Source organism: Oncorhynchus nerka, linkage group LG17 (assembly GCF_034236695.1).
Source record: "Oncorhynchus nerka isolate Pitt River linkage group LG17, Oner_Uvic_2.0, whole genome shotgun sequence".
Lineage (NCBI taxonomy): Eukaryota > Metazoa > Chordata > Actinopteri > Salmoniformes > Salmonidae > Oncorhynchus > Oncorhynchus nerka.
The window spans coordinates 39,352,090-39,377,390 of NC_088412.1; the positions used below are offsets into that span (position 1 = coordinate 39,352,090).

Sequence of the window (25,301 nt, forward strand, 5' to 3'; positions counted from 1 at the left end):
GCAAAAAAAAAAATATATATATATATATATAATAATATTGGCTGTGTCCCAAATGGCATCCTATGTAGTGCACTATAGGCCCTTGTCAAAAGTAGTGTACTAAATAGGTAATAATGTGCCATTTGGTAGGCAGACATTCTCTCTATAGCTGCAAGATGACATTCCATTAGCATGCCCTGAAGGAGCAGCTGTTACTCTATCCTCTCTGTCTGCCTCCATCCCTGGCTCTCTCTCTCTCTCTCTCTTACTCTGTCGCTCTCTCCTTCTCTTTCTGTGTGACTGTCACAGGCAGTACAATAGAAACCTTTGTTTGCCTCCATCTCTCTCTCTCTCTGTTTTTCTCTCTCTCTGCCTCCTTCTGTCGGTCTCTTTCTCACTCTCACTCTCCCTCCCTCTCTCTGTGACTGTTGTACTTTCCTACCATTCCAGCAGACCCGGTAGCCGATGGCTACATTTTTCATTTCTAAACAGGATTAATCTCTCTTTCCCCTGGCTGGTCTGGCCCTGTATGATGTTATTTAAGGTTGTACTATGCTTATGCCATGGGTGCCGGTTAGTGTGATGTTACATGTACGGAGTTAAAGAGATTTTGTATACTTTTTAGCCAGTAGTTCTGAAAGTAACACTCACAAGCCAAAAGGTTTCCCAGAACATTATGTACTACGTCACATACCGTATGTGAAGATATGTACACCGCGTCATTGTGCTCTCTCTCGTTCTGCTGTGTGTGCATGATGTGCCTCTTGCTAGCTGTCACTCAAATGGCGAGGGGCTGAAGCTCATTGGTTGAACTCAAATTGCTAGGGGGCTGGCCCACGTGGGAGAAAATGTAGAAAAAATGGCGCAGCACAGCTTCCAGAAAAACGGTTGTTTTCAAACTAGGGATTTCATGGCTAATTGAGGCAAAACAGTAACTCTGCTCATAGATTATGCATGTATGAACTACACATTGACACATCCAGAGCAAAGATAAAAATACTTTGTAGTCGCCAAAGTTCCGGAGCATGTCTTTAAGGCTACATACACAAAGTTGAGGTGGTTTAATGTGATATGAGTTGAGGTGACCTTATTCTTTGTGAGTTGAGGTGACGTAATCTGTTATTGTAGGATGTTGGGTAGTTATTTTCATGGTAAGCAGTGGTATTGATAGGGTAGTGTCTGTCTTGTTACCTGTACAGAGTTGAGGTGACAGTATCCGTTGAGTGGAAAGCGTATGACGTGAGTAGAGTCATGATTCCAGCCTAGGTTCATGGAGTTGCACATGACGTCCCCAACCTCTGGAAACACGTCCTCGATCAAAGCCCTGTCTCCACTCAGAGTGATCCTCTCCCCCAGCTCTGGAGCTACACGCACCACCACACACTCACACACACGCCACACACTCCTAGCCTCACGCTCACTCCTCCAGCGTTCTAATTCTGCTTGTAGTGGGGATAGCTTGAAGAACCTGGCCTCCTCATAGAGTAGATAGTACTCCTGGAACACATACGCATGCACGTACGCATGCAATCACACACACACACACACACACACACGCACGCACGCACGCAAGCACACGCACACGCACACACACACACACACAGAATGATACATCAGATTCTTTTAAAAAGTGAACCCACAAAGTTTCACACACACTATGTTGTCAGAAATGAATTATGGACGAGGTTTTCCAGTATCTCTCACTCAGTGTCAGAGATACTCACTTTGAAGTCGTCAGGGAGGAGCAGTTTGGCCGTCCGCAGGAAGTTGAGGATGTAGCAGAATATATGGCCGTCTCGGTCTATGAAGTAGTGCTGCTTCAGACTATCTAACACTATGGGCTCTGTCCCGTTGAATAGACGACCAATCCTGGTGGAAGGTGATATCATCATTGTGATTGTCATCAGAGTGTGCATGTTCATGTTTGAGGGGATCAGTTTGAGAAAGGCAAGGCGCAGAATCGCTAATGTTGATCACATAATGAGTAGTTATTTGGAATGCAATGTCATTTGTAGATCAGTGACTGTTCAATCCACTTCAATGTAGTTGATCTCAAACACCCTATGTGTGTGTGTGTCTTACCGTGACTCGGGGTACTTGGTGAGTGTAGCCAGGCTGCTGGTGTACATGTGTCCTCCTACATCTATGTGTACAGGGGCGTTGGTCTTTGTGAGCTGGGCGGGGGTGGGGATGCCCCCGATACCCCCAGAGCCCAGTGGCGAGGCAGGGGACTGGGAGACCAGCGGCCTACTGGCCATGCTGCTATTACGGCTATCCTGGGAGACAAGAAGAAAAATAAGAAGAATACTTTATTGTCCAATGTACACAAATGTCCAACGAAAATTTGTCACACATACTGTAAACCGTTAAACACACAAGGCATTACAGAGTTCTTCCATGAGCGACCAAGTAGAGACAGGACACTAGTAAGGAGTAGTAGACTGAGACTTCATTCATACTGCGTCAACGCTTTGAGCACAGAACTCATGATGCACTGCACTGCATGACGAAGAGTGTATTTACCCTTTTCAGAGTCTGTGTGTATACCAGGGGTAGCTTTTGGTTGCGAAGAGAGATCTGAGTGTAGTTAAAGGAGCTCAGAGACAGATAGGAGTCTGCCTCCTCTGCTCCTCTGCTATACAGGTGAGGACATTACCTTATCGAGGAGGGTTTAAAAACCCTTGTAAATGCTTCATGAAAATCTGCACTTCAGAAAAACTAACAAGCTATAAAGTCTACTGGTCAGCATTTACTGTGGTAAGTGCAGTAAGGGAGAAAGACAGCCATGGCCCGCAGGACAGAGTCTGCCTCTTAAAGCTGAGAACACAGTAAATAGTAAGATACTGTAGGTATACAGAGATAGAGGGAGATAAAGGGAGAGAGAGAGATAGCTGATAAAGCAGAAATCAGATGAGCAGAGCTGTTGGTAATGCAGCAGACATGTCCATCTCCCAGGGACCATATAACAGGCAGGCTCATTAGAGGAATGGCTCAAAAACATGAAACTCGTAAGAGACTGGACACGCACACACACACACACACTCATTTTGTCATTGGAGGAAAGATACTTACTTGAGACAGCCTGCCATACTTTTTTTCATTATAGTGCCTGTGTCTCAGGAAAATGTGAGCTTTAGGCAAATGGGTATAATAGATGTGTGCTGTGTGTGTGTGTGTGTGTGTGTGTGTGTGTGTGTGTGTGTGTGTGTGAGAGAGAGAGAGAGCTTGCACGCTCTGGCTCTACCCCTGCCGGCTCCACTGTGGTGCATGGTTAATACTGTGGGCCTGTGGTGCAGTAACCCATGGCAACAGACAAAGTCCCAAAGAAAACTCACTACTGTCCTCTCCTCTGCACTCACAGGGTGCGTCCCAAATGGCACCCTAATCCCTATTTTTTATTGAGCTTTTATTTAATCAGGGGAGCCCATTGAGACCAATGTCTCATTGTCAATGGTGCTCTGAGGACAACAATTTCAACATGGACATTCCCCCAAAAAAAAAATCTACAACTACAGGTTACAATTTCAAAAACGACCATTTCAACACCACAATAAATGTGTACATTTAATCAAAACAAATGCAATTCTCCTTTAACAAATTCAATATTAGATTCCTAAACTGAATCAAGATGCAGTTGCACTACAACCGGGAATACTGTGCCATTTGGAATGCAAGCACAATATTCATGACCTCTTTACTAAAGCACCTAGAACACCCAAAGATAATACAAAACTCACTCCTACACAATACAAACCCACACACATCCTACAGGTCAATGCTTTCACAGTAAATTGGAAATGATGTAAGACTCTCTACACTTAAACACTTCATTAACACAGAAAATGGTGCGTGAACAAATGGCGACATAACCTATTACGCACTCATTTAATTTCCGCATTAAATCTGAGGACGTTTTTGAGAGGCTGTCTATAAGTAAGGTTATCCTGCATTACATTTAAAAATGCTAAAGCATAATCTCTGTCGGTGCACTGTATGAAACTCTATTACCTGCGCGGATACCACGTCAGTCAGTAAAGGAGCGGATTGCTGACCGTGGGGCTCCTGGGGTCTGGTGTCCACGGGCTCTGTACCGTCCACTATGACCACAGGGAACATTGCGCGTTCTCCGGGACGCACACAGAGCTTCTTAGGAGAAGGAGGTCCCGAAAAACCGCAGAGAGCATGAGCTTTCCTTGTTGTTCTCTGAGGCTTCAGTTCCACTGTGTCTGTGACCTGTTGGATGTACGGGATCACGAGCTGGAGATGAGACTGCACGCCACCATTAACTGTTTCCGAGGCAATCTGAAGCGACACCAACTTTGACCCTATACCGGCAATGCTGTTGAGCGTTGCTATGGAGACGGCGCCGATGCAGTGGTTGGTGTAGGTCTTTGACAGTTTGGCAGCACGCGACAGCATCTGCATCCTCGTACCAAGCAGGTTTTTACCAATGGCTTTGTTCTCATACCATGTTATGTCGCTTGCGCAGCAGTGGTCTCGTGGTCGTTGGAAGAATGCTTTGCACACTGGGTTCCGTTTCGAGACATACCTAACAAAGCTGGCATATGGACAAAACTCAGTTCCAGTCTCATACATGCGCGGCAAAGTATCTTCATCCGGGTCTGGTCTCTTTTTATTCCAACACGCGGAGCGAGACTTGTGATACGGCCCCAGTGCTTTGAAATAGATAAACTTTCTCCCATTCTCGTCTATGGCCAGGCCGAATGAATCCTCCTCCAGCTCGCGCTGATTCTCTCGCCCCCTCGTACAGAAATACATGCATGTCTCGAACCACACTTTGTTGAGCAGCCCGAACGGCGTATCGATGTTAAATACACTGGAGGTGTAGAGTTTTCTCAGGTCCGCCCGCGTGATTGCCTGTTTTTGCACCACGGGACCAGCACCCTGCTCCTCCAGCTTTCTGATGACCGCGGCCAGGGTCAGGTTGGCGCTGCGTAGCTCCGGGTCTTTAGTGAGATCCAGGGTGCGACAGTACGGTGGCTCATTCAGGTAGCGGTTCAGAGAACTCCGAATGCTAATGAGGGAAGACTTGCTGTAGAGCTGGCCGCTCTTAGAGCGTGCCTCCGCGTAGAAGGACTGCAGGACCACGCACAGCACCTCCTTGTCCAGAGTTTCAAAGTCAGGACTTTGGGATTTCTCGCTCAGGTACTCCCGGAAGATCCGTACCGCATACCTGGTAGCCAGGCGGGTGTTTTCGCTCAGTCTGGAGCGGTCAGACGGCTGCAGGTCTCCCTCCGGATCCGAGTCCAGTTCGGGGATGTGAAACAGTCCAGGGTCCGCTCCCGGTCCAAACCCGCTGCACTGGTCCGTACTACGCATAAGGACCGCTTCTGTCTCCATAGCGGAGCAGCTGCTGGGGTCTGCGCACTCTGCCTCCCACTCCAGTTCATCCTCCCCGTACTCCTCCCCGGTGATCTGTACCTCCTGGATCTCATCATCCTCCTCATCTCCACTCCTCTCAGTCTCCGGGCAACTCATGTGCTCCTCCCGCTCTGTCCCCGCTGTGTCACTAGAGCAGTCTGCGCTGCCAGGCATTCTCGCCATATTGCAGTCTGTGTAGCAGTCCTCAGGCAGAGCGCATGCGCTATATTGGACCACAGAGATGGGAGAGCTTTGTGTTTAGTGACCTTCAGCTAGGCACGCACTCTTAAAGGTGCAGGGAGCGAGCGCTGCTAGTGGGTACAGGGAGCGCGCTCCCAAAAAAGGCTGCAGTATTGGACTGCATATTGGACCACTCACAAGCACCATGGGATTTATCTAACAGGGTTTCAGACCTCGTTTTATTGGAAGTAACTACTGCAATATCTAACTAACACACACACACACACACACACACACACACACACACACACACACACACACACACACACACACACACACACACACACACACCTGCCTATTGGAACAGTGTTGCCAGCTCCAACAGCTTGATTTGAGAGGATGCAGCTTTAAAGATCCGCAGCTTCTATCTCAAGGCCATCAGACTTAAACAGCCATCACTAACATTGAGTGGCTGCTGCCAACATACTGACTCAACTCTAGCCACTTTAATAATGGAAAAAATGGATGTAATCCATTTATCACTAGTCACTTTATATAATGCTACATTACTCATCTGTACGCTAGACCATCTACTGCATCTTGCCATCTTGATGTAATTAAATGTATCACTAGCCACTTTAAACAATGCCACTTTATATAGTGTTTTCATACCCTACATTACTCGTCTCATATGTATATACTGTACTCGATACCATCTACTGCATCTTGCCATCTTGATGTACTGTATCACTAGCCACTTTAATGCCACTTTATATAGTGTTTTCAAACCCAACATTACTCTTCTCATATGTATATACTGTACTCTATACCATCTACTGCATCTTGCCTATGCCGTTCGGGCATCACTCATTCATATATTTTTATGTACATATTTGTATTAATTCCTTTACACTTGTGTGTTTAAGGTAGTTGTTGTGGAATTGTTAGGTTATATTACTTGTTAGATATTACTGCATGGTTGGAAGTAGAAGCACAAGCATTTCACGACACTCGTAGCGGCAAGCATTTTCGCTACACCTATGTGACAAATTCATTTGATTTGATGTTGTGTAACTGCACTGATATGCGTTCTCTCTCATCTCCCATAAGATAATAACCATGCAGCATGTTCACATAATCCTTGCTGCGCAGGGACATGAGAGATGCGCAGGTCACTGGAGAAAATATACATCAACTCTTTATCGGACACGCTTTCCTGGTTGTCGTGTACAGTACTCCATCTCAGTGCTATGTGAGATGTGTTGTTAGACTTGTGCATTGATTTGAGAATGAATGCCAATTCCTCAGAAGTGCAAAGCAATTATATTATATTATTTTTAATGTAGAACATCATCACCCTGCTGTACCTCCAGGCTAAGAGCACTGCTTCTCCCCTGGGCACACATGACCTTAATACAGCCTCATCCATGGTGTTCTCCATGCGATGCTCCTTTTACAGCTTATAAAGGCTATATGAGCTCTTATAAAGGGTCATAGGTTAGCTCTGTTGCCCTTCTGAAGGTACAGTTGAAGTCAGAATTTTACATTCACCTTAGGCAAATACTTTTAAACTAAGTTTTTCACAATTCCTGACATTTAATCCTCGTGAAAATTCCTTGTCTTAAGTCAGTTAGGATCAACACTTTATTTTAAGAATGTGAAATGTCAGAAAAATAGTAGAGAGAATTATTTATTTTAGCTTTTATTTCTTTCATCACATTCCCAGTGGGTCAGAAGTTTACATACACTAAATTAGTATTTGGTAGTATTGCCTTTAAATTGATTAACTTGGGTCAAACGCTTCGGGTAGCCTTCCACAAGCTTTACACAATAAGTTGGGTAAACTTTGGCCCACTCCTCCTGACAGAGCTGGTGTAACTGAGTCAGGTTTGTAGGCGTCCTTACTCACACACGCTTTTCCAGTTCTACCCACACATTTTCTATAGGATTGAGGTCAGGACTTTGTGATGGCCACTCAAATACCTTGACTTTGTTGTCCTTAAGCCATTTTGCCACAACTTGGAAGTTTGCTTGGGGTCATTGTCCATTTGGAAGACCCATTTGCGACCAAGCTTTAACTTCCTGAATGATGTCTTGAGATGTTGCTTCAATAAATCCACAACATTTTCCATCCTTATGATGCCATCTATTTTGTGAAGTGCACCAGTCCCACCTGCAGCAAAGCACCCCCACAACATGATGCTGCTACTCCTGTGCTTTACGGTTGGGATGGTATTCTTTGGCTTGCAAGCCTCCCCCTTTCTCCTCCAAACATAATGATGGTCGTTATGGCCAAACAGTTCTATCAGACCAGAGGACATTTCTCCAAAAAGTACGATCCCCATGTGCAGTTGCAAACCGTAGTCTGGCTTTTTATGGCGGTTTTGGAGCAGTGGCTTCTTCCTTGCTGAGCGGCCTTTCAGGTTATGTCGATATAGAACTCGTTTTACTGTGGATATAGATACTTTTGTACCTGTTTCCTCCAGCATCTTCATGAGGTCCTTTGCTGTTGTTCTGGGATTGATTTGCACTTTTCGCACTAAAGTACGTTTATCTCTAGGAGACAGAATGCGTCTCCTTCCTGAGTGGTATGACGGCTGCGTGGTTCCATGGTGTTTATACTTGCGTACTATTTTTTGTACAGGTGAACGTGGTACCTTCAGGCATTTGGAAATTGCTCCCAAGGATGAACCAGACTAGTGGAGGTCTACAATTTCTTTTTTGAGGTCTTGGCTGATTTCATTTGATACATCCACAGGTACACCTCCAATTGACTCAAATGATGTCAATTAGCCTATCAAAAGCTTCTAAAGCCAGGACATCATTTTCTTGAATTTTCCAAGCTGTTCAAAGGCACAGTTAAGTTAGTGTATGTAAACTTCAGACCCACTGGAATAATGTCTGTAATCAATTGTTGGAAAAATGACTTGTGTCATTCACAAAGTAGATGTCCTAACCGACTTGGCAAAACTATAGTTTGTTAACAAGAAATTTGTGGAGTGTTTGAAAAACAAGTTTTAATGACTCCAACCTAAGTATATGTAAACTTCAGACTTCAACTGTACATACTTCTGATGCTGCTCTTGTGTAGGTTAATTGTTATGCTGCTACCTTAGGTTCATATGTCCTCCATACGCTGCTGCTATTACAGCTTATGAGGACAGTATGAGCTGTTCCTACTAAGGTTAATAGATGAACTCTTTTACCCTTGTGAAGGTTCATAGACTTCTTATGCTGCCCACTTAGGGTTCATATAGACATACACTAAAAGTTTCCCTTACTGTCCCCTAACGAGATGGAGTAAAGAGTTGTTAATGACCCTCTTCGCCAACTATACCCAGATTAACAACACAGGAAGACCTGTGAGAAGCCAAGTGCCTAACAAAGCTGTTAGTTAAATTCAAGTATAATATGACAGTTAACAAATCTCAGACTATCTCTGCTGCTCCATGACAGTGCTGGATGTCGCGGGGGATTTGGTGTTATTTGTGAGAGGGGGCAGTAATGGATATCGTCAGGCAGACAGCCTCGACAGTGTGTATCTACGGGGAGTGTGTTAATGGCATTTATTACAATTGAAAAAGCAGCGTGATCCACTTCAATCCATCACAGTAGTACAGAGAATAGAACAGAGCAATATAAACATATTTCCTGAGTGAGTGTGTTGTGATGGGATTGTGTCAAAATGTTATGTACAGTATGTGAGGAAATTAATATGAGCACACATTGAGGGCCTTTTCCCAACCCACATTAAGCCTGGTTCTGGACTGAAATCACTTTTAATGGATATTTTTCATGTAGAATGCTATTTGGTCCATGATTCATTTTAATCTGGGTCCATTATGGGAAGGGTTCAGGGGATGGGGAGAAGCAACCAACAAGTAAACACTGTCCTGTCAGCAACAGTTGTTATGAATCCTTCCTTCCTGAAACCCCTTTTCTCTCTGACTGTGTTCCAGCTCCCAGGCATGTCACCAGGAAGGACGGCTGAGACATTAAAATAAAAAAAATATTAAAAAAAATACCCACGTTTTAATTCTTGTTAGCAGCACCTCGTTTCGCAACTCCATACCCAATTAGCAATTAGCTAGCTCTTTAAGTTGAGACCTTTGCCGTGGTGTCTGATCCCAACCTGATTTGTATGCTGCTTGTGTAGTTGATGATAAGAAGAGGGCCCCGGAATATGGAGTTTTACATTTCATTTTATGATGATTTGCATGCCAGGAGAGCCTTCGGGGTTTGAGGAAATAACATGGCCGCTCTTCAAAAGAAGATCTATGCGCCGCGTGGCAGCAAAGTGTGTAGGATTGCGCTTTTTTGTGTGCAGGCAGGTAATTTACTCCCTGACTAATCTGCAGAGATAGGGAGAAGCTGTAGAAGAAAAAAACACTTACACAAAGAACAAGGCTCTCTCTTGCTCTGAGGCTCCTTGTCAAAAACCTTGGGAAATTAACACCAAGGTGTGATAGCTAGTCCTGCTCCCGTAGCCTAGGGCTGGCATGAAAGAGTAGAGAGATGTGTTAGTTTGTGGGGGTATGTTTGTGGGTGTGTAGAAGAGTGTGTGAGCATATCAATTTCTTCGGGGTGTGCATATGTGTGTGTGTGTGTTTGTGTGTGTGTGTGTGCACTCTCTTATAAACAAAAAGCCCTCACTCTACACCTGCCCTTTACACACTGCCCAAACCGGACGTGTGTGCGAGCGTTGCAAAATTAATTTACACATGTTACACATGTTACACATGTTATTCAGTCACAGCACCCACACTGCTCGTGCACGCCAACGAGCGTCTGCATTAACAGGCACTAAAATAGAAGTTGCTTCTATTTGTGACGCCGAACGCGATGCAAGTCCTGCCTCTCCCATCTCCTCATTGGCTTTTAGAAGCATATACCCACGTGCCATCTCCTCATTGGATATACCCACGTGGGTGATTGAAAGATGAACTGAGGTAGGTTGTGGTAATACACCTTATTATGAAAGTTAGTTGCCAATCGCCATATAAGTAAGAGAGATGACTAGACATAATTTGGTTGACCATTTTATGTGTGGATTAATTGTTAGAGTAGAGGACCTTGTGTATTTTGGGTAAAATAACAACTCAATGTTTATATCCCAGGACAAATTAGCTAGCAACAGCAAGCTAGCTAGCTAAATAGGGCAAATTAGCTAGCAACTGCAAGCTAGCTAGCTAAATTGCCATAAATGTTTAATGCTTTTCGACCTGTCCCCAAATTAATATAATTGGTTCAGAGTTTGCTTTGATATTTCAACCTGCGTGTCGTGATCGCGATTGGTGTGGGGGGGCAAAATCTATTTCCGCACAACGGCAGACTGACGCACACGTCTGGTTTGGGCATGGTATTACACTCATTATTGTCTAAAACAGCCAATCTTCCCAGTAGTAGTTTGTAACGAGAACACAGTCAGGAACAAATACTCTGTTTGTCTGTCTGTCTGTCCCATAGGAGAGACCTGCAACATTATGTACACATACACCAAATCAAACAACAGGTACACATACACACTAATTCGGAAACTATTTGCGCACATACAAAGTCTATTAAAGCAATTACTTGTCACAACAAATAATGAAGGTAAAACTTTGAAGACTAGATTACACCGCCAGTAGGACACCATCCCTTACATACCCAACATAATTAAGCAATAAGGTGCGAGGCGGTGCGGTATATGGCCAATATACCAAGGCTAAGGGCTGTATCCAGGTACTCCACATTGCGTCGTGGCTAAGAACAGCCCTTAACCGTGGTATATTGGCCATATACCACAAACACCCAAGTTGCCTTATTGCTATTATAAACTGTTTACAAACATAATTAGAGCAGTAAAAATAAATGTTTTGTCATACCAGTGGTATACGATCTGATATACCCCCGCCTTCAGCCAATCAGCATTCAGGGCTCGACCCACCAAGTTTATAATGAACATTAATACACAAAATACCTACACAACTGCACAATCATTATTAGTGCAAAGACTTTACAACAGTGTAATAACCACATAAGCCTTGCCTACTCTCTATCAAATATACTTTCTGATCATATATTTGGTATTCTATCCTTCTGAAACATGCCATTATCCTGAAGAGGTCTAAACAGCTGGAGTACAGAATGTTTTCGGAATGTGCATCTATGAGCATATTTCTCTCCCTGCCAGCCGGTGTAAATAGCAAGCTGTCACTTCAGCTTTAATGAGTTCAGGATCCATTATTAATGACATGCCAAACAACTGGATGGCTCAGGGGTGACTGCATATCCTATACGGTACACATTGTCTGCTCCACTACCTCTACACACAAGCACACAAATGTGCATGCACGCACACATGCACGAGTGCAAGGAACCACACATACACACACGTACACCACAAACACCTACACACACACACCAGGGTTGGGCTCAACTTAATTTGAAAGCAATCATTTCAGGAAGAAAACTAAAATGACAATTCAATAATTGAACATTAATCTGGGCATTTATTTTCAATGACTTCTCAATAAATGGAAAAGTTATTTATTTCCAAAAACATAATTTCTGATTTAAAAAAAATTGAAATCACTCCCTGAATTGACACACACACACACACACACACACACACACACACACACACACACACACACACACACACACACACACACACACACACACACACACACACAATATGAATCAAAGTATGATGAGATGCTAACTGGAACAATACAACTGCAGTATAACAACAAAATATTGTCATTATTCTATTTCCATATTTAACTTTACATTTGAATAACGTGTAGTGCCATGATAAGGCATTCCCACATGGTACACACCAGGGAGCTGTTATTTCAGCATAAAATTGACCCGGACAGCAACCCTAGACAAGCCATCAGCACCCTCTACATGTGCAGGACCATGGACAGCGACACATAACAAGGCTACAGAGCTTAGAATTTCCTCACCACAAGTGATGAATAATTTTGGCAGCAAATTGTAGTGCTTGTCCACTACCCTAGGACATGTGTAAAACACCGCTGCTTGCCTAACCAACTCCACAACCTGTACGAGGAAATGAAAAACTAACCCAGTCTCAGACAGTTCTTACCTGAAACATCCAACATCAATCCTTGGCTTCCTGATCTGAATCCAGGCGATATGCTGCTTCCCCAGCGCGCCAGAGAGAAAAGGCTAGCGAGGGAGGGAAGACAACCACATACAGTGAACAGGCGCTCCGAGGCTCCGCTAGACCCTCAGGCAAAGATCAGAAAACAAATGTAGGCTATTCCTCCAATCTCTGTACACACACACAAGAGAGACAACAACTTCTATCAAATCAATATTACTGGCTTCCATTTATAGCTTTCATAATAATCAACCCTATACAATAATAGTTATATTACAGTGCATCCGGGAAGTATTCAGACCCCTTCCCTTTTCCACATTTTATTGAGTTTCAGCCTAATTCCTAATTTTCCCCTCATCAATCTACACACAATACCCAATAATGACAAAATGAAAACATGCTTTTTACCAATTTTTGCAAATGTATTAAAAATAAAAAACAGAAATACCTTATTTACATAAGTATTCAGAACCTTTGCTTTGAAGCTCGAAATTGAGCTCAGGTGCATCCTGTTTCCATTGATCATCCTTCAGATGTTTCTACAACTTGATAGGAGTCCACCAGTGGTAAATTCAATTGATTGGGCATGATTTGGAAAGGCAGACACCTGTCTATATAATGTTTTGGTGCATGTCAGCGCAAAAACCAAGCCATGAGGTCAAAGGAATTATTCGTAGAGCTCCGAGACAGGATTGTGTCGATGCACAGATCTGGGGAAGGGTACCAAAACATTTCTGCAGCATTGAAGGTCCCCAAGAACACAGTGGCCTCCATCATTCTTAAATGGAAGACGTTTGGAACCACCAAGACTCTTCCTAGAGCTGGCCGCCTGGCCAAACTGAGCAATCAGGGGAGAAGGGCCTTAGTCAGGGAGTTGACCAAGAACCCGATGGTCACTCTGACAGAGCTCCAGAGTTACTCTGTGGAGATGGGATAACTATCTCTGCAGCACTCCACCAATCAGTCCTTTATGGTAGAGTGACCAGACGGAAGCCACTCCTCAGTAAAAGGCACATGACAGCCCGCTTGGAGTTTGCCAAAAGTACTCTCAGACCATGAGAAACAAGATTCTCTGATCTGATGAAACAAAGATTGAACTCTTTGCCCTGAATGCCAAGCATCACATCTGGAGGAAACCTGGCACCGTCCCTACAGTAAAGCAAGGTACTGGCAGCATCATGCTCTGTGGATGTTTTTCAGCAGCAGGGACTGGGAGACTAGTCAGGATCGAGGGAAAGAGGAACGGAGCAAAGTACAGAGAGATCCTTGATGAAAGCCTGCTCCATAATGCTCAGGAATGGACTGGGGTCGAAGGTTCACCTTCCAACAGGACAACAACCCTAACCACACAGCCAAAACAATGCAGAAGTGAATTTGGGACAAGTCTCTGAATTTCCTTGAGTGGCCCAGTCAGAGCCCGGAGATTAACCCGATCGAACATCTCTGGAGAGACCTGAAAATAGCTGTGCAGTGACGCTCCCCATCCAACCTGACAGAGCTTGAGAGGACCGGCAGAGAGGAATGGGAGAAACTCCCCAAATACAGGTGTGCCAATATTGTAGCACCATACCCAAGAAGACTACCAATGGTGCTTCAACAAAGTATTGAGTAAATGGTCTGAATACATAAGTAAATGGAATATTTCAATATTTGTTTTATTTAAAATTTGAAATAATGTATAAAAACCTGTTTTTGTTTTGTCATTTTGGGGTATTGTGTATAGATGAATGAAGAAAAACATCAATTTAATCAGTTTTAGAATAAAGCTGTAACGTAACAACATCTGGAAAAAGTCAAGGGGTTTGTTTGGATAGGTTCCTCACCATAGAGTCCTGTCTCTTTCGCTCTCCTGCTCAGCTTGCCTCCAGTGCTCTCCATGTCGCGGGAGAGGCTAGGAATGAAAAGGATCTCGGCCTTGATGTTAATCGTGCTGTGTGGTTTTGACGGAGACCCTCAGCAGGTGGGTTTCTTCTAATGGATGGAGAGCTACTGCTGACGGTGGTTATGTAAACTGTAGCTTGTGTCAACCGCAAGTATTTATCCAAAGTGTTTGATACGAGCAAATGTGTAGGCCTACTGCACATTGGAGAAAAGAGACCTCTTGGACACTATTTGACCAATCAACAGTGTGCATCTCAATCAAGAGGAAGAGATAGGAGTCAGACTGTGTTGACTATTCAGGAAGGAATGGATAAAGTATGTATCAACATCTCTAATTTCATGATTGTGTATGCTGACCTGTATTTATAGAGAAGAGATGATGCTGACCTGACTCATGTTTGCCCTTTGGGCAGCTGCACTGTAAAACCCCAATGTTTGCACATTATGCTGGCTCGAAACATTTGAGGAAAACCTTTGCCCATGATATACAGTTTACTTAAAGTGATTTTGTAGTTATTACTCAAACCCATAGAGTAACTGTGACCCTGTAGGGCACATGTGTCAAACTCATTCCACGGAGGGCTTAGTCTCTGCGGGTTTTCACTCCTCCCTTGTACTTAATTAATCAATTAAGGTCACTCATTTGTAAATAAAGCTTCTTATTTGGTTGTCTAGGTCTTAATTGAAAGGACAAACCAAAAACCTGCAGACACTAGGCCCTCCATGGAATGAATTTGTGTCACCACTGGTGTAGGGGGTCCATATTTGAGTTGCATCAGCTTGAAAATGTTGAGTAACGCCTTCAGTAAGCCACGCCTCCAATATAATTTCCCAGTGTGCCTTGCCTTTTCGAGTGAATTGTAGAGTTACCACTCATGACTGTGTTTGTAAGTGATATAGATATGGTTGTTGAATTTATTCATTTTCAGTCCTTTGGCCATCACCAAGTGAGTTCCTTGGTAAATATTATCATTATAAATAAACTCTTTATGTCAATACATTACATATCTCGTAAGGCCTTGTTCTGAGGACTAGCTTAATTCTAATACAGTGGGCTGAAACTCATGGTTTACAGGCCACATCAGGCTTACAAAGTAGAGTTACTAAATCCTGCCAACTTTCCCAAAATTCTGATTGTAGCATTACCTGGAATCTTCCAACTGGGGTTTCTGGAAAACCTGTGAACTCTACCAGAATTTTTCAACCCTACCGGCAAGTAACAGTATGCTGGCTTGCAAAGTGATGTGTAATTACTATTGGAATCCATCCAGAGATAAAATATCCAGTTGGCATCCTCTCCTGGTCCTTTTGGAGGTTGCCTAGTTCACTCTAGCGTTCACTCTTCTGCGTCCCTACAGGTTACCATGCCGATGATGTACCGCAGGTGGTCCACTTGCGTTTTTTTACCACCCAGAAGGATATGGTCCCTATTGACCAAATGGATAGTGTTGACTTTGTGATACCATAGCAGTCTTGTGGTGATGTGTTGAATATTGTGCCACAGACAGTCAGGGAGACAGATGGCATGTGGGCAGAGCCACCCTTCAGGCATGTCTCCTTTGATTGGTCTCCTGTGATATCCACCATGGTGGTTAATATTAAACACCAGTCAGTCAGACATCTTTAAATATTTAAATTGTATACTTCCTCAGTGGAATTACAATGGCTGCACATGGCTGTTTGTGTGTGTGTGTGCGTGCGTGCGCGTGTGTGTGTGTGTGTGTGTGTGTGTGTGTGCGCTCAGTGTTTTGTATTGCCTGTAACTAAGTGAGTTTTAATCTCACATTTTTTTGTAATCATCCATCCTCCTGCCCTCTTTCATTCTCCTTCAGTCTTGTCATCCGGTGCCTTCCATTCACTGTACAAGGAGGCTGTATGATTTCAGACACAACAACTCCCAATATCTCCATTGCCAGCAAAATAACAAGGTATTGACATAGCCTTTGTGTGTCTCTAGTCCTCTGGGCATTTATGTGCAACTACAGTATGTCTGTGTCTTGCTTCTCTGGTCATTTAACTTTTAATGAGAATGTGTTTTTTCTCCCTCCAATTCATGTAAACAGTGCAATTATATAAACACGTTTAATAAATAGAAATTGCCACATGATAGAACACAGCTCTGTGAGGAGAGAAGGGCTTCACTGTACCAACAGCACAGTTTACTAAGCACTTTCCTGGGAATGGCCTACTGTACACACACATGCACGCACGCACGCACACACACACACACACACACACACACACACACACACACACACACACACACACACACACACACACACACACACACACACGACATGCTCTAACCCCTTATAGAAAAAACACATTACTTTCACATGTGATCACATATGATTTAGGTGGGGGCAAAATACAGGTGGGCTCATGATAAGGTCTAATAAATATGTACATTAATCATGTAACAATTAACTCATAAGTAACTTGGGGCACCATGGAAAAATGTTGTTTTAAGAGTTAACGTTTCCTGAATTAACTCAAGAATATATCTGAATATATCGTTATCACACCAGTCATCCATTAATAATTTGCTCATATCAGTCTCACTCTGAACGTCACTGACCTCGTAAATCACACAAACCCTAGCCGAAAAATGATGATCCAGCAATACACAAATTGTCTTCATCATTTGGGGGGCTATCTGTTTGCCCTGTGCCAAGCTGATCTGGGTCCTATGATCCTCACCCAAGAGAGAGAGTCATGACAATGGTTATGCTGATGCAAGTTGAGCACCTTCTTCAACACTGTCTGTTCTGCAAACTTTGTAAAAGCAAGTGTCACTAATGAGCTGCTCTGTAAAAAGGTTATGGTGCATTTTCCAGTAGTTTAAGTGGCAACAAGTTGTCAGTAATTTATTGTGAGACTCACAATAACACACACCAGTAACCTACTGTGCCTTAACTGACTCTTCTGTTGATAAACATTACTTGCTAATTGGCAGCATACTGTAGCAGTGGCAGCCTCTCAGAATATTGCAGGTGTGGCTTATTGGAGGCACCTTGCAATTAGCTCTTTTTGGTCTCCCATGAGAGGTAATGTCATCCCAATTCATTAGCTCTGTTGAATTCTGTACTGTCCGTTTTCCAGCCTTGTGAATACCTGGCATAAGTGCACATGATACAGGTCATTGTAATGCTAACTTTCCTGTCATACCATCAGGTCAGTGAGTGTGGCACATAAGCTACACTAAGTTCCTTTGATATGTACAGTAACTGACATGCAGCTAGTTGTCAGTGACTTATTGAAAGTTTAAAATTAACTTTATGAAACAGCTGTCATTAAACTGCTGGAAAATGCACAGTAATTTGCCACAAGCTCTTACCAAGATCGCAGAACTCACAGTGTCAAAAAAGGTGCTCAACCGTCATCAACATAATGATAAACCACTTCAACTCGTACACTATTTCTATTGACAGTTGGCACAAATACAACATGAGCCCGAGCCAGCACATTGCCACCACCTAAATTTCAAAGTGTGTTAATGAGTGTACCTTATATTGAATACATTGTGTACAAAAATGTACCATTATGCTAGATTATCCACACATGTCCCCTAAAGGTATTGACCAGTACCATGTGAATTCCTATGTGTATCTCTGAATGTACCTTTTGTGTACATTTGGCCTTTTTTAAACCAGGGAACAACATTGTACCGTAACCATGCTCTTATTTTTGAGAGTGTGTGGATACAGTGGGGCAAAAAAGTATTTAGTCAGCCACCAATTGTGCAAGTTCTCCCACTTAAAAAGATGAGAGGCCTGTAATGTTCATCATAGGTACACTTCAACTATGACAGACAAAATGAGAGAAAAAATCCAGAAAATCACATTGTAGGATTTTTAATGAATTTATTTGCAAATTATGGTGGAAAATAAGTATTTGATCACCTACAAACAAGCAAGATTTCTGGCTCTCACAGACCTGTAACTTCTTCTTTAAGAGGCTCCTCTGTCCTCCACCCATTACCTGTATTAATGGCACCTGTTTGAACTTGTTGAACTTGTTAAAAGACACCTGTCCTCAACCTCAAACATTCACACTCCAAACTCCACTATGGCCAAGACCAAAGAGCTGTCAAATGACACCAGAAACAAAATTGTAGACTTGCACCAGGATGGGAAGACTGAATCTGCAATAGGTAAGCAGCTTTGTTTGAAGAAATCATCTGTGGGAGCAATTATTAGGCAATGGAAGACATACAAGACCACTGATAATCTCCCTCGATCTGGGGCTCCACGCAGATCTCACCCCTGTGGGGTCAAAATGATCACAAGAACGGTGAGCAAAAATACCACAACCACACGGGGGATCTAGTGAATGACCTGCAGAGAGCTGGGAGCAAAGTAACAAAGCCTACCATCAGTAACACACTACGCCGCTGTAGGGACTCAAATCCTGCAGTGCCAGACGTGTCCCCCTGCTTAAGCCAGTACATGTCCAGGCCCGTCTGAAGTTTGCTAGAGAGCATTTGGATGATTCAGAAGTAGATTGGGAGAATGTCATATGGTCAGATGAAACCAAAATATAACTTTTTTGGTAAAAACTCAACTCATCGTTGAAGAATGCTGAGTTGAATCCAAAGAACACCATACCTACTGTGAAGCAAGGGGGTGGAAACATCATGCTTTGGGGCTGTTTTTCTGCAAAGGGACCAGGACGACTGATCCGTGTAAAGGAATAATGAATGGGGCCATGTATCGTGAGATTTTGAGTGAAAACCTCCTTCCATCAGCAAGGACATTGAAGATGAAACGTGGCTGGGTCTTTCAGCATGACAATGATCCCAAACACACGCCCGGCAACGAAAGAGTGGCTTCGTGAGAAGCATTTCAAGGTCCTGGAGTGGCCTAGCCAGTCTCAGATCTCAACCCCCATAGAAAATCTTTGGAGGGAGTTGAAAGTCCGTTTTGCCCAGCAACAGCCCCAAAACATCACTGCTCTAGAGGAGATCTGCATGGAGGAATGGGCCAAAATACCAGCAACACTGTGTGAAAACCTTGTGAAGACTTACAGAAAACGTTTGACCTCTGTCATTGCCAACAAAGGGTATATAACAAAGTATTGAGATAAACTTTTGTTATTGACCAAATACTTATTTTCCAACATAATTTGCAAATAAATTCATTAAAAATACTACAATGTGATTTTCTGGATTTTTTTTCTCATTTTGTCTGTCATAGTTGAAGTGTACCTATGACAAAAATTACAGGCCTCTCTCATCTTTTTAAGTGGGAGAACTTGCACAATTGGTGGCTGACTAAATACTTTTTTGCCCCACTGTATATGTTTTTGGTAAGGATCTGGTGGCAGTGCTGAGACCTTAATGAAATGGTGGTTTTAAAGTTAGCGGTACACAGTTCAGCATAAGTATAAGCCACCTGTGGTTTGAACTCACAACCTCTGGATTGGAGTTGCATTAATCTTTCTGCTGCGCTACATTCTAGTGTTCTTACACACATTCATTACCTATAATACATCTCTGCATTCAGCGAAAGAGAGCCATCTCCACTGCTATTTTCACCACCAGTTAATCTGACTATTCTCTTATTATCGATTTAATTGACTTAGTTCAGCAATTTGAGGGTTTTCTGTATAGTTGTCGAATGTTGGTGAGGCATATATTATTCTGTTTAATGTTACTCCTGAATCACTATGATATGAGTATATTTTTTAACAAAGCTGAGATTCACTGTGTAAGTGTAAAAATACAGGTGGAATTAGTTATTAGCACAGGTGTGGTGGTGTAGCAGAAAGATTGTAATACTGTGAACCAAGATATTGTGAGTTCAAAAGTCCTGGATGATTAATTATTTTTGAGGTCAGTTCCATTTCGGTTTGATTATAAAAACGTTACTTTTTTTTCCATTTTAGTTTTCAATTATTATATATATATATTTTACATGAAATCAAATCAAATTGTATTTGTCACAGACGACGAATACAAAAACCTTACCGTAAATACTTACTTACAAGCCCTTATTAACCAACAATGCAGTTTTAAGAAAACAGAGTTACGAAGTATTTACTAAATAAGCTAAAGTTTAAAAAAAGCAACACAACAAAATAAAATGCACTATGCATTATGCAGATTGAATGCTATAACAACACAGAATAAAACCATGAAAAAAAGTCCCATGATGGTAGTGACTGCCCATTACTGCTTATCAGTCATTAACCATCATTTATTCACATGACTTTGCTTTAATAAAATACTTAAGTTGTGTATATTACATTTGTTTTATTTGATTACTATTATTTAATTCAAAGTCATCATCTCATCTATATAGAGCTACTTTCTATGCTGCCTGACAAAATCCCCATTTTATTAGTTGTAAATAAGGTATACTTTTATGACTGCTGAATATCAACTATCAATCAATATTTTCAGGTAGAGATACCTCGACTGCTCTCTATCCCTCCAGAGATCATGCATTCTTCTCTCGTCTCTCTCTCCGTGTCTGCCCCACACTAACCTGAGGTCGCATATAAGAAACACAAAGACCGTACAAGTAGGTGTGTAATGGATTATGGTCATTGTTGTTAATAACAATGTTTTCTGCGCTGAACTTTGTAGCTTATTGTTGGAAACTAAATCCCCTAGTACATCGCACAGTTCTGGCTTGATCTGCTTTATCTCTAGAGAAATGTTCAACGTGTGCAATGAGTTCACAAAAAATAAAATAATAATTAACGGAATTCAAATAAATTAACCAAAGTCGCTCAATTAGTTGTCACACAAAAATCCACACTTTTTGGTTAATGGCTCAGCACTTCAAATCCCATGTGCTTTTCTACATGTGAAATCATGTGGTTTTTTTCTAAGGGCACATACCTATGCTCTCACAAACGAACATCACGCACGTACATGCTTGCGCTTTCCCAAAAACTACAACTTCCCACTCAAGCCTTTCCTGAGGTCGTTAGAGCCCCTGCTGTTAGACAGCGGTAAGTACACCAGTTTAACTTTGGGGAAAGCGGAATACAAGTCATTTGTACAACTGAATGCATTCAACTGAAAAGTGTCTTCTGCATTTAACCCAACCCCTCTGAATCAGAGAGCTGCGGGGGTTGCCGTAATTGACATCTACGTCTTCGGCGCCCGGGGAACCTGTGGGTTAACTGCCTTGCTCAGGGGCAGAACGACAGATTTTTACATTCTCAGCTCCGGGGTTTAATCCAGCAACCTTTCGGTTACTGGCCCAACGTTTTAACCATTTCTAGCCTCAAACATGCAGGGGATTTGTTTTGGAAAACATTGTATCCCATTGTGCTGGGTTATGGAAAAAATAATAAATCATGTTGCTAAATCAGCCAATCAATTAATCAATCAATTTATCAACCAATCCATCGGTTTAACTTTATTAGTTATGATGTACCTAAGTATACTGCAGCACAGCTCAGTGGAGAGACAATTGATATTGAATTCAAGAGATATGTCCAACATATTAACAGTAGAAAAACAACATGAAACAGGCTACATTATCTGCTTTTTATACAATCCCTCTATAGATTATAGGACTTACCTTAAACAAAGGAAGATCAGTCTGTGAGTGTATGTAAGTGTGTGTGTCTGTGATTAAAGGGCTTGAATTTTTCATATCGCTGAAGCGTGATTGCAATTTAAAGGTAATTTCCCATCCAGCTCAGATATGCAGTCTCCACTAACGTGGGAAAATTGCCTTTAAATTCCTATGCCCTGTAGCGCAGCTCTTTGCGCCCACGGATTGAATCGAGCCCAAAATATGAGAGGGATAGGAGGGGAGGACATATTAACAAAAGCAAAAATCGTAAGGAAGGGAGACAGTAAAAGAGTAAAAATGAATACAGTAAAAGTAGAATAAATCTGTCCAACCCACCTCCAGTAATCTTTATTCATGAACATTGTTTATCCCTGCCACATCTTATACACGCATGTAAGCAGTGTGAATTGGCTAGCTAGTTAGTGGTGCGCGCTAGTGGCATTTCAATCGATGACATCACTTGCTCTGAGACCTTGAAGTAGTTGTTCCCCTTGCTCTGCAAGGACTGTGGCTTTTGTGGAGTGATACAGTTAAAGTCGGAAGTTTACATACAGCTTAGCCAAATACATTTAAACTCAGTTTTCACAATTCCTGACATTTAATCCAAGTAAAAATTCCTGTTTTAGGTCAGTTAGGATCACCACTTTATTTTAATGAACTTCTTATGGCTGCAGGGGCAGTATTGAGAAGCTTGGATGAAATGTGCCCAGAGGTCCCCAGAGTAAACTGCCTGCTCCTCAGTCCTAGTTGCTAACATATGCATGCTATTATTAGTATTGGATAGAAAACACTCTGAAGTATCTAAAACTGTTTGAATTATGTCTGTGAGTATAACAGAAATAAAATGGCAGGCAAAACCTGGGAAGAAATCCAAACAGGAAGTGGGAAATCTGAGGTTGGTCGGTTTTCAACCCAGCCCTATTGAATACACAGTGGGATATTGGTTATGTTGCACTTCCTAAGGCTTCCACTAGATATCAACCGTCTCTAGAAACTAGAATTAGGCTTCTACTGTATTGTGGGGCAGGATGAGAGCTCTTTGAGTCAGTGGTCTGGCAGAGAGCCAGGTCCTGGTCACGCGCATTTCACATGATAGCGACCTTGCTTTCCATGGTATTTCTATAGACAATGGAATTCTCCGGTTGAACGTTATTGAAGATTTATGATAACACCATCCTGAAGATTGATTCTATGCTTAGTTTAATAAGTTTCTTCGACCTGTAACATAACGTTTTGAAGTTTTTGTCCGATGTCGGCTGGACCTGCACGAGCATTCGGATTTGTGTACCGAACGCACTAACAAAAGTAGCTACTTGGAAATAAATAATGGACATTATCGAACGAAAAAAACATTTATTGTGGAACTAGGATTCCTGAGAGTGCATTCTGATGAAGATCATCAAAGGTAAAGGATATTTATAGTGTTATTTTGATTTCTGTTGACTCCAACATGGAGGATACATTTTTTTCTTTGATTGCAGTCTCAGATTATTGCATAGTTTGCTTTTTCCGTAAAGTTTTTTTAAAATCTGACATAGCGGTTGCATTAAGGAGAGGTATATCTATATTTCCATGTCTAAAAATTGTATTTATCGACATTTATAATGAGTATTTCTGTAAAATGATGTGGCTCTCTGCAATATCACCGGATGTTTTGAACTAGTGGACGCAACGTGCGTCAATGTATACTGAGATTTTTAAATATCAATATGAACTTTATCAAACAAAACATACATGTATTATGTAACATGAAGTCCTATGAGTGTCATCTGATGAAGATCATCAAAGGTTAGTGATTCATTTTATCTCTATTTGTGCTTTTTGTGACTCCTCTCTTTGGCTGGAAAAATGTCAGAATTTTTCTGTAAGTTGGTGGTGACCTAACAATCATTTGTGGTGATTTCGATGTAAAGCCTATTTGAAATCGGACACTGTGGTGGGATTAACAACAAGACTACCTTTAAAACGGTATAAGGTACACGTATGTCTGAGGAATTTTAATTATGAGATTTCTGTTGTTTTGAATTTGGCGCCCTGCACTTTCACTGGCTGTTGTCATATCGATCCCGTTAACGGGACTGCAGCCCTAAGAAGTGTTTAAGAATGTGAAATGTCAGAATAATAGTAGAGAGAATGATTTATTTCAGCGTTTATTTCTTTCATCACTTTCCCAGTGGGTAAGAAGTTTACATACACTCAATTAGTATTTGGTAGCATTACCTTTAAATTGTTTAACTTGGGTCAAACGTTACGGGTAGCATTCCACAGGCTTCCCACAATAAGTTGAGTGAATTTTGTCCCATTCCTCATGGCAGAGCTGGTGTAACTGAGTAAGGCTTGTAGTAGGCCTCCTTACTCACACAGGCTTTTTCAGTTTTACCCACAAATTATCTATAGGAGTGAGGTCAGGGCTTTGTGATGGCCACTCCAATACCTTGACTTTATTGTCCTTAGGCCATTTTGCCACAACTTTAGAAGTATGCTTGGGGTCATTGTCCATTTGGAAGACCCATTTGTGACCAAGCTTTAACTTCCTGACTGATGTCTTGAGAGTTTTTGCACCAAACTACGTTCATCTCTAGGAGACAGAACGCGTCTCGTTCCTGAGCGATATGACGGCTGTGTGGTCCCATGGTGTTTATACTTGCATACTATTGCTTGTACAGATGAACGTGGTACCTTCAGGCTTTTGGAAATTGCTCCCAATGATGAACCAGTCTTCTAGAGGTCTAAAATATTTTTTCTGAGGTCTTGGCTAATTTATTTTGATTTTCCCATGATGTCAAGCAAAGAGGCACTGAGTTTGAAGGTAGGCCTTGAAATAACATCCACAGGTACACCTCAATTGACTCAAATTATGTCAATTAGCCTATCAGAGGCTTCTAAAGCCATGACAACATTTTCTGGAATTTTCCAAGCTGTTTAAAAGCACAGTCAACTCAGTGTATGTAAACTTCTGACCCACTGAAATTGGGATACAGTGAATTATAAGTTAAATAATCTGACTGTAAACAATTGTTGGAAAAATTACTTGTATCATGCACAAAGTAGATGTCATAACCGACTTGGCAAAACTATAGTATGTTAACAAGAAATTAGTGGAGTGGTTGAAAAACGAGTTCTAATGGCTCCATCCAAAGTGTATGTAAAGTTCTGACTTCAACTGTAGATCGTGATGTTTCTAAGGTGACTGTCATCAATGTGTTCAGAGTCCCTGGTTCAAGCCCAGG

The 25,301-nt window shown here is 42.1% G+C and overlaps 1 protein-coding gene across 1 annotated transcript; it reads right to left on the bottom strand.

The window, feature by feature from the left end:
• Positions 1–569: 569 nt before the first annotated feature.
• Positions 570–5,544, bottom strand: LOC115145203 (uncharacterized). Its single transcript, XM_029686574.2, has 4 exons — positions 3,988–5,544; positions 2,062–2,255; positions 1,704–1,848; positions 570–1,476 (listed from the first exon to the last, which is right to left on the bottom strand). The coding sequence occupies exons 1-4, from the start codon at positions 5,542–5,544 to the stop codon at positions 1,126–1,128; spliced, it is 2,247 nt and encodes a 748-aa protein (XP_029542434.2). The 3' UTR covers positions 570–1,125.
• Positions 5,545–25,301: the final 19,757 nt, after the last annotated feature.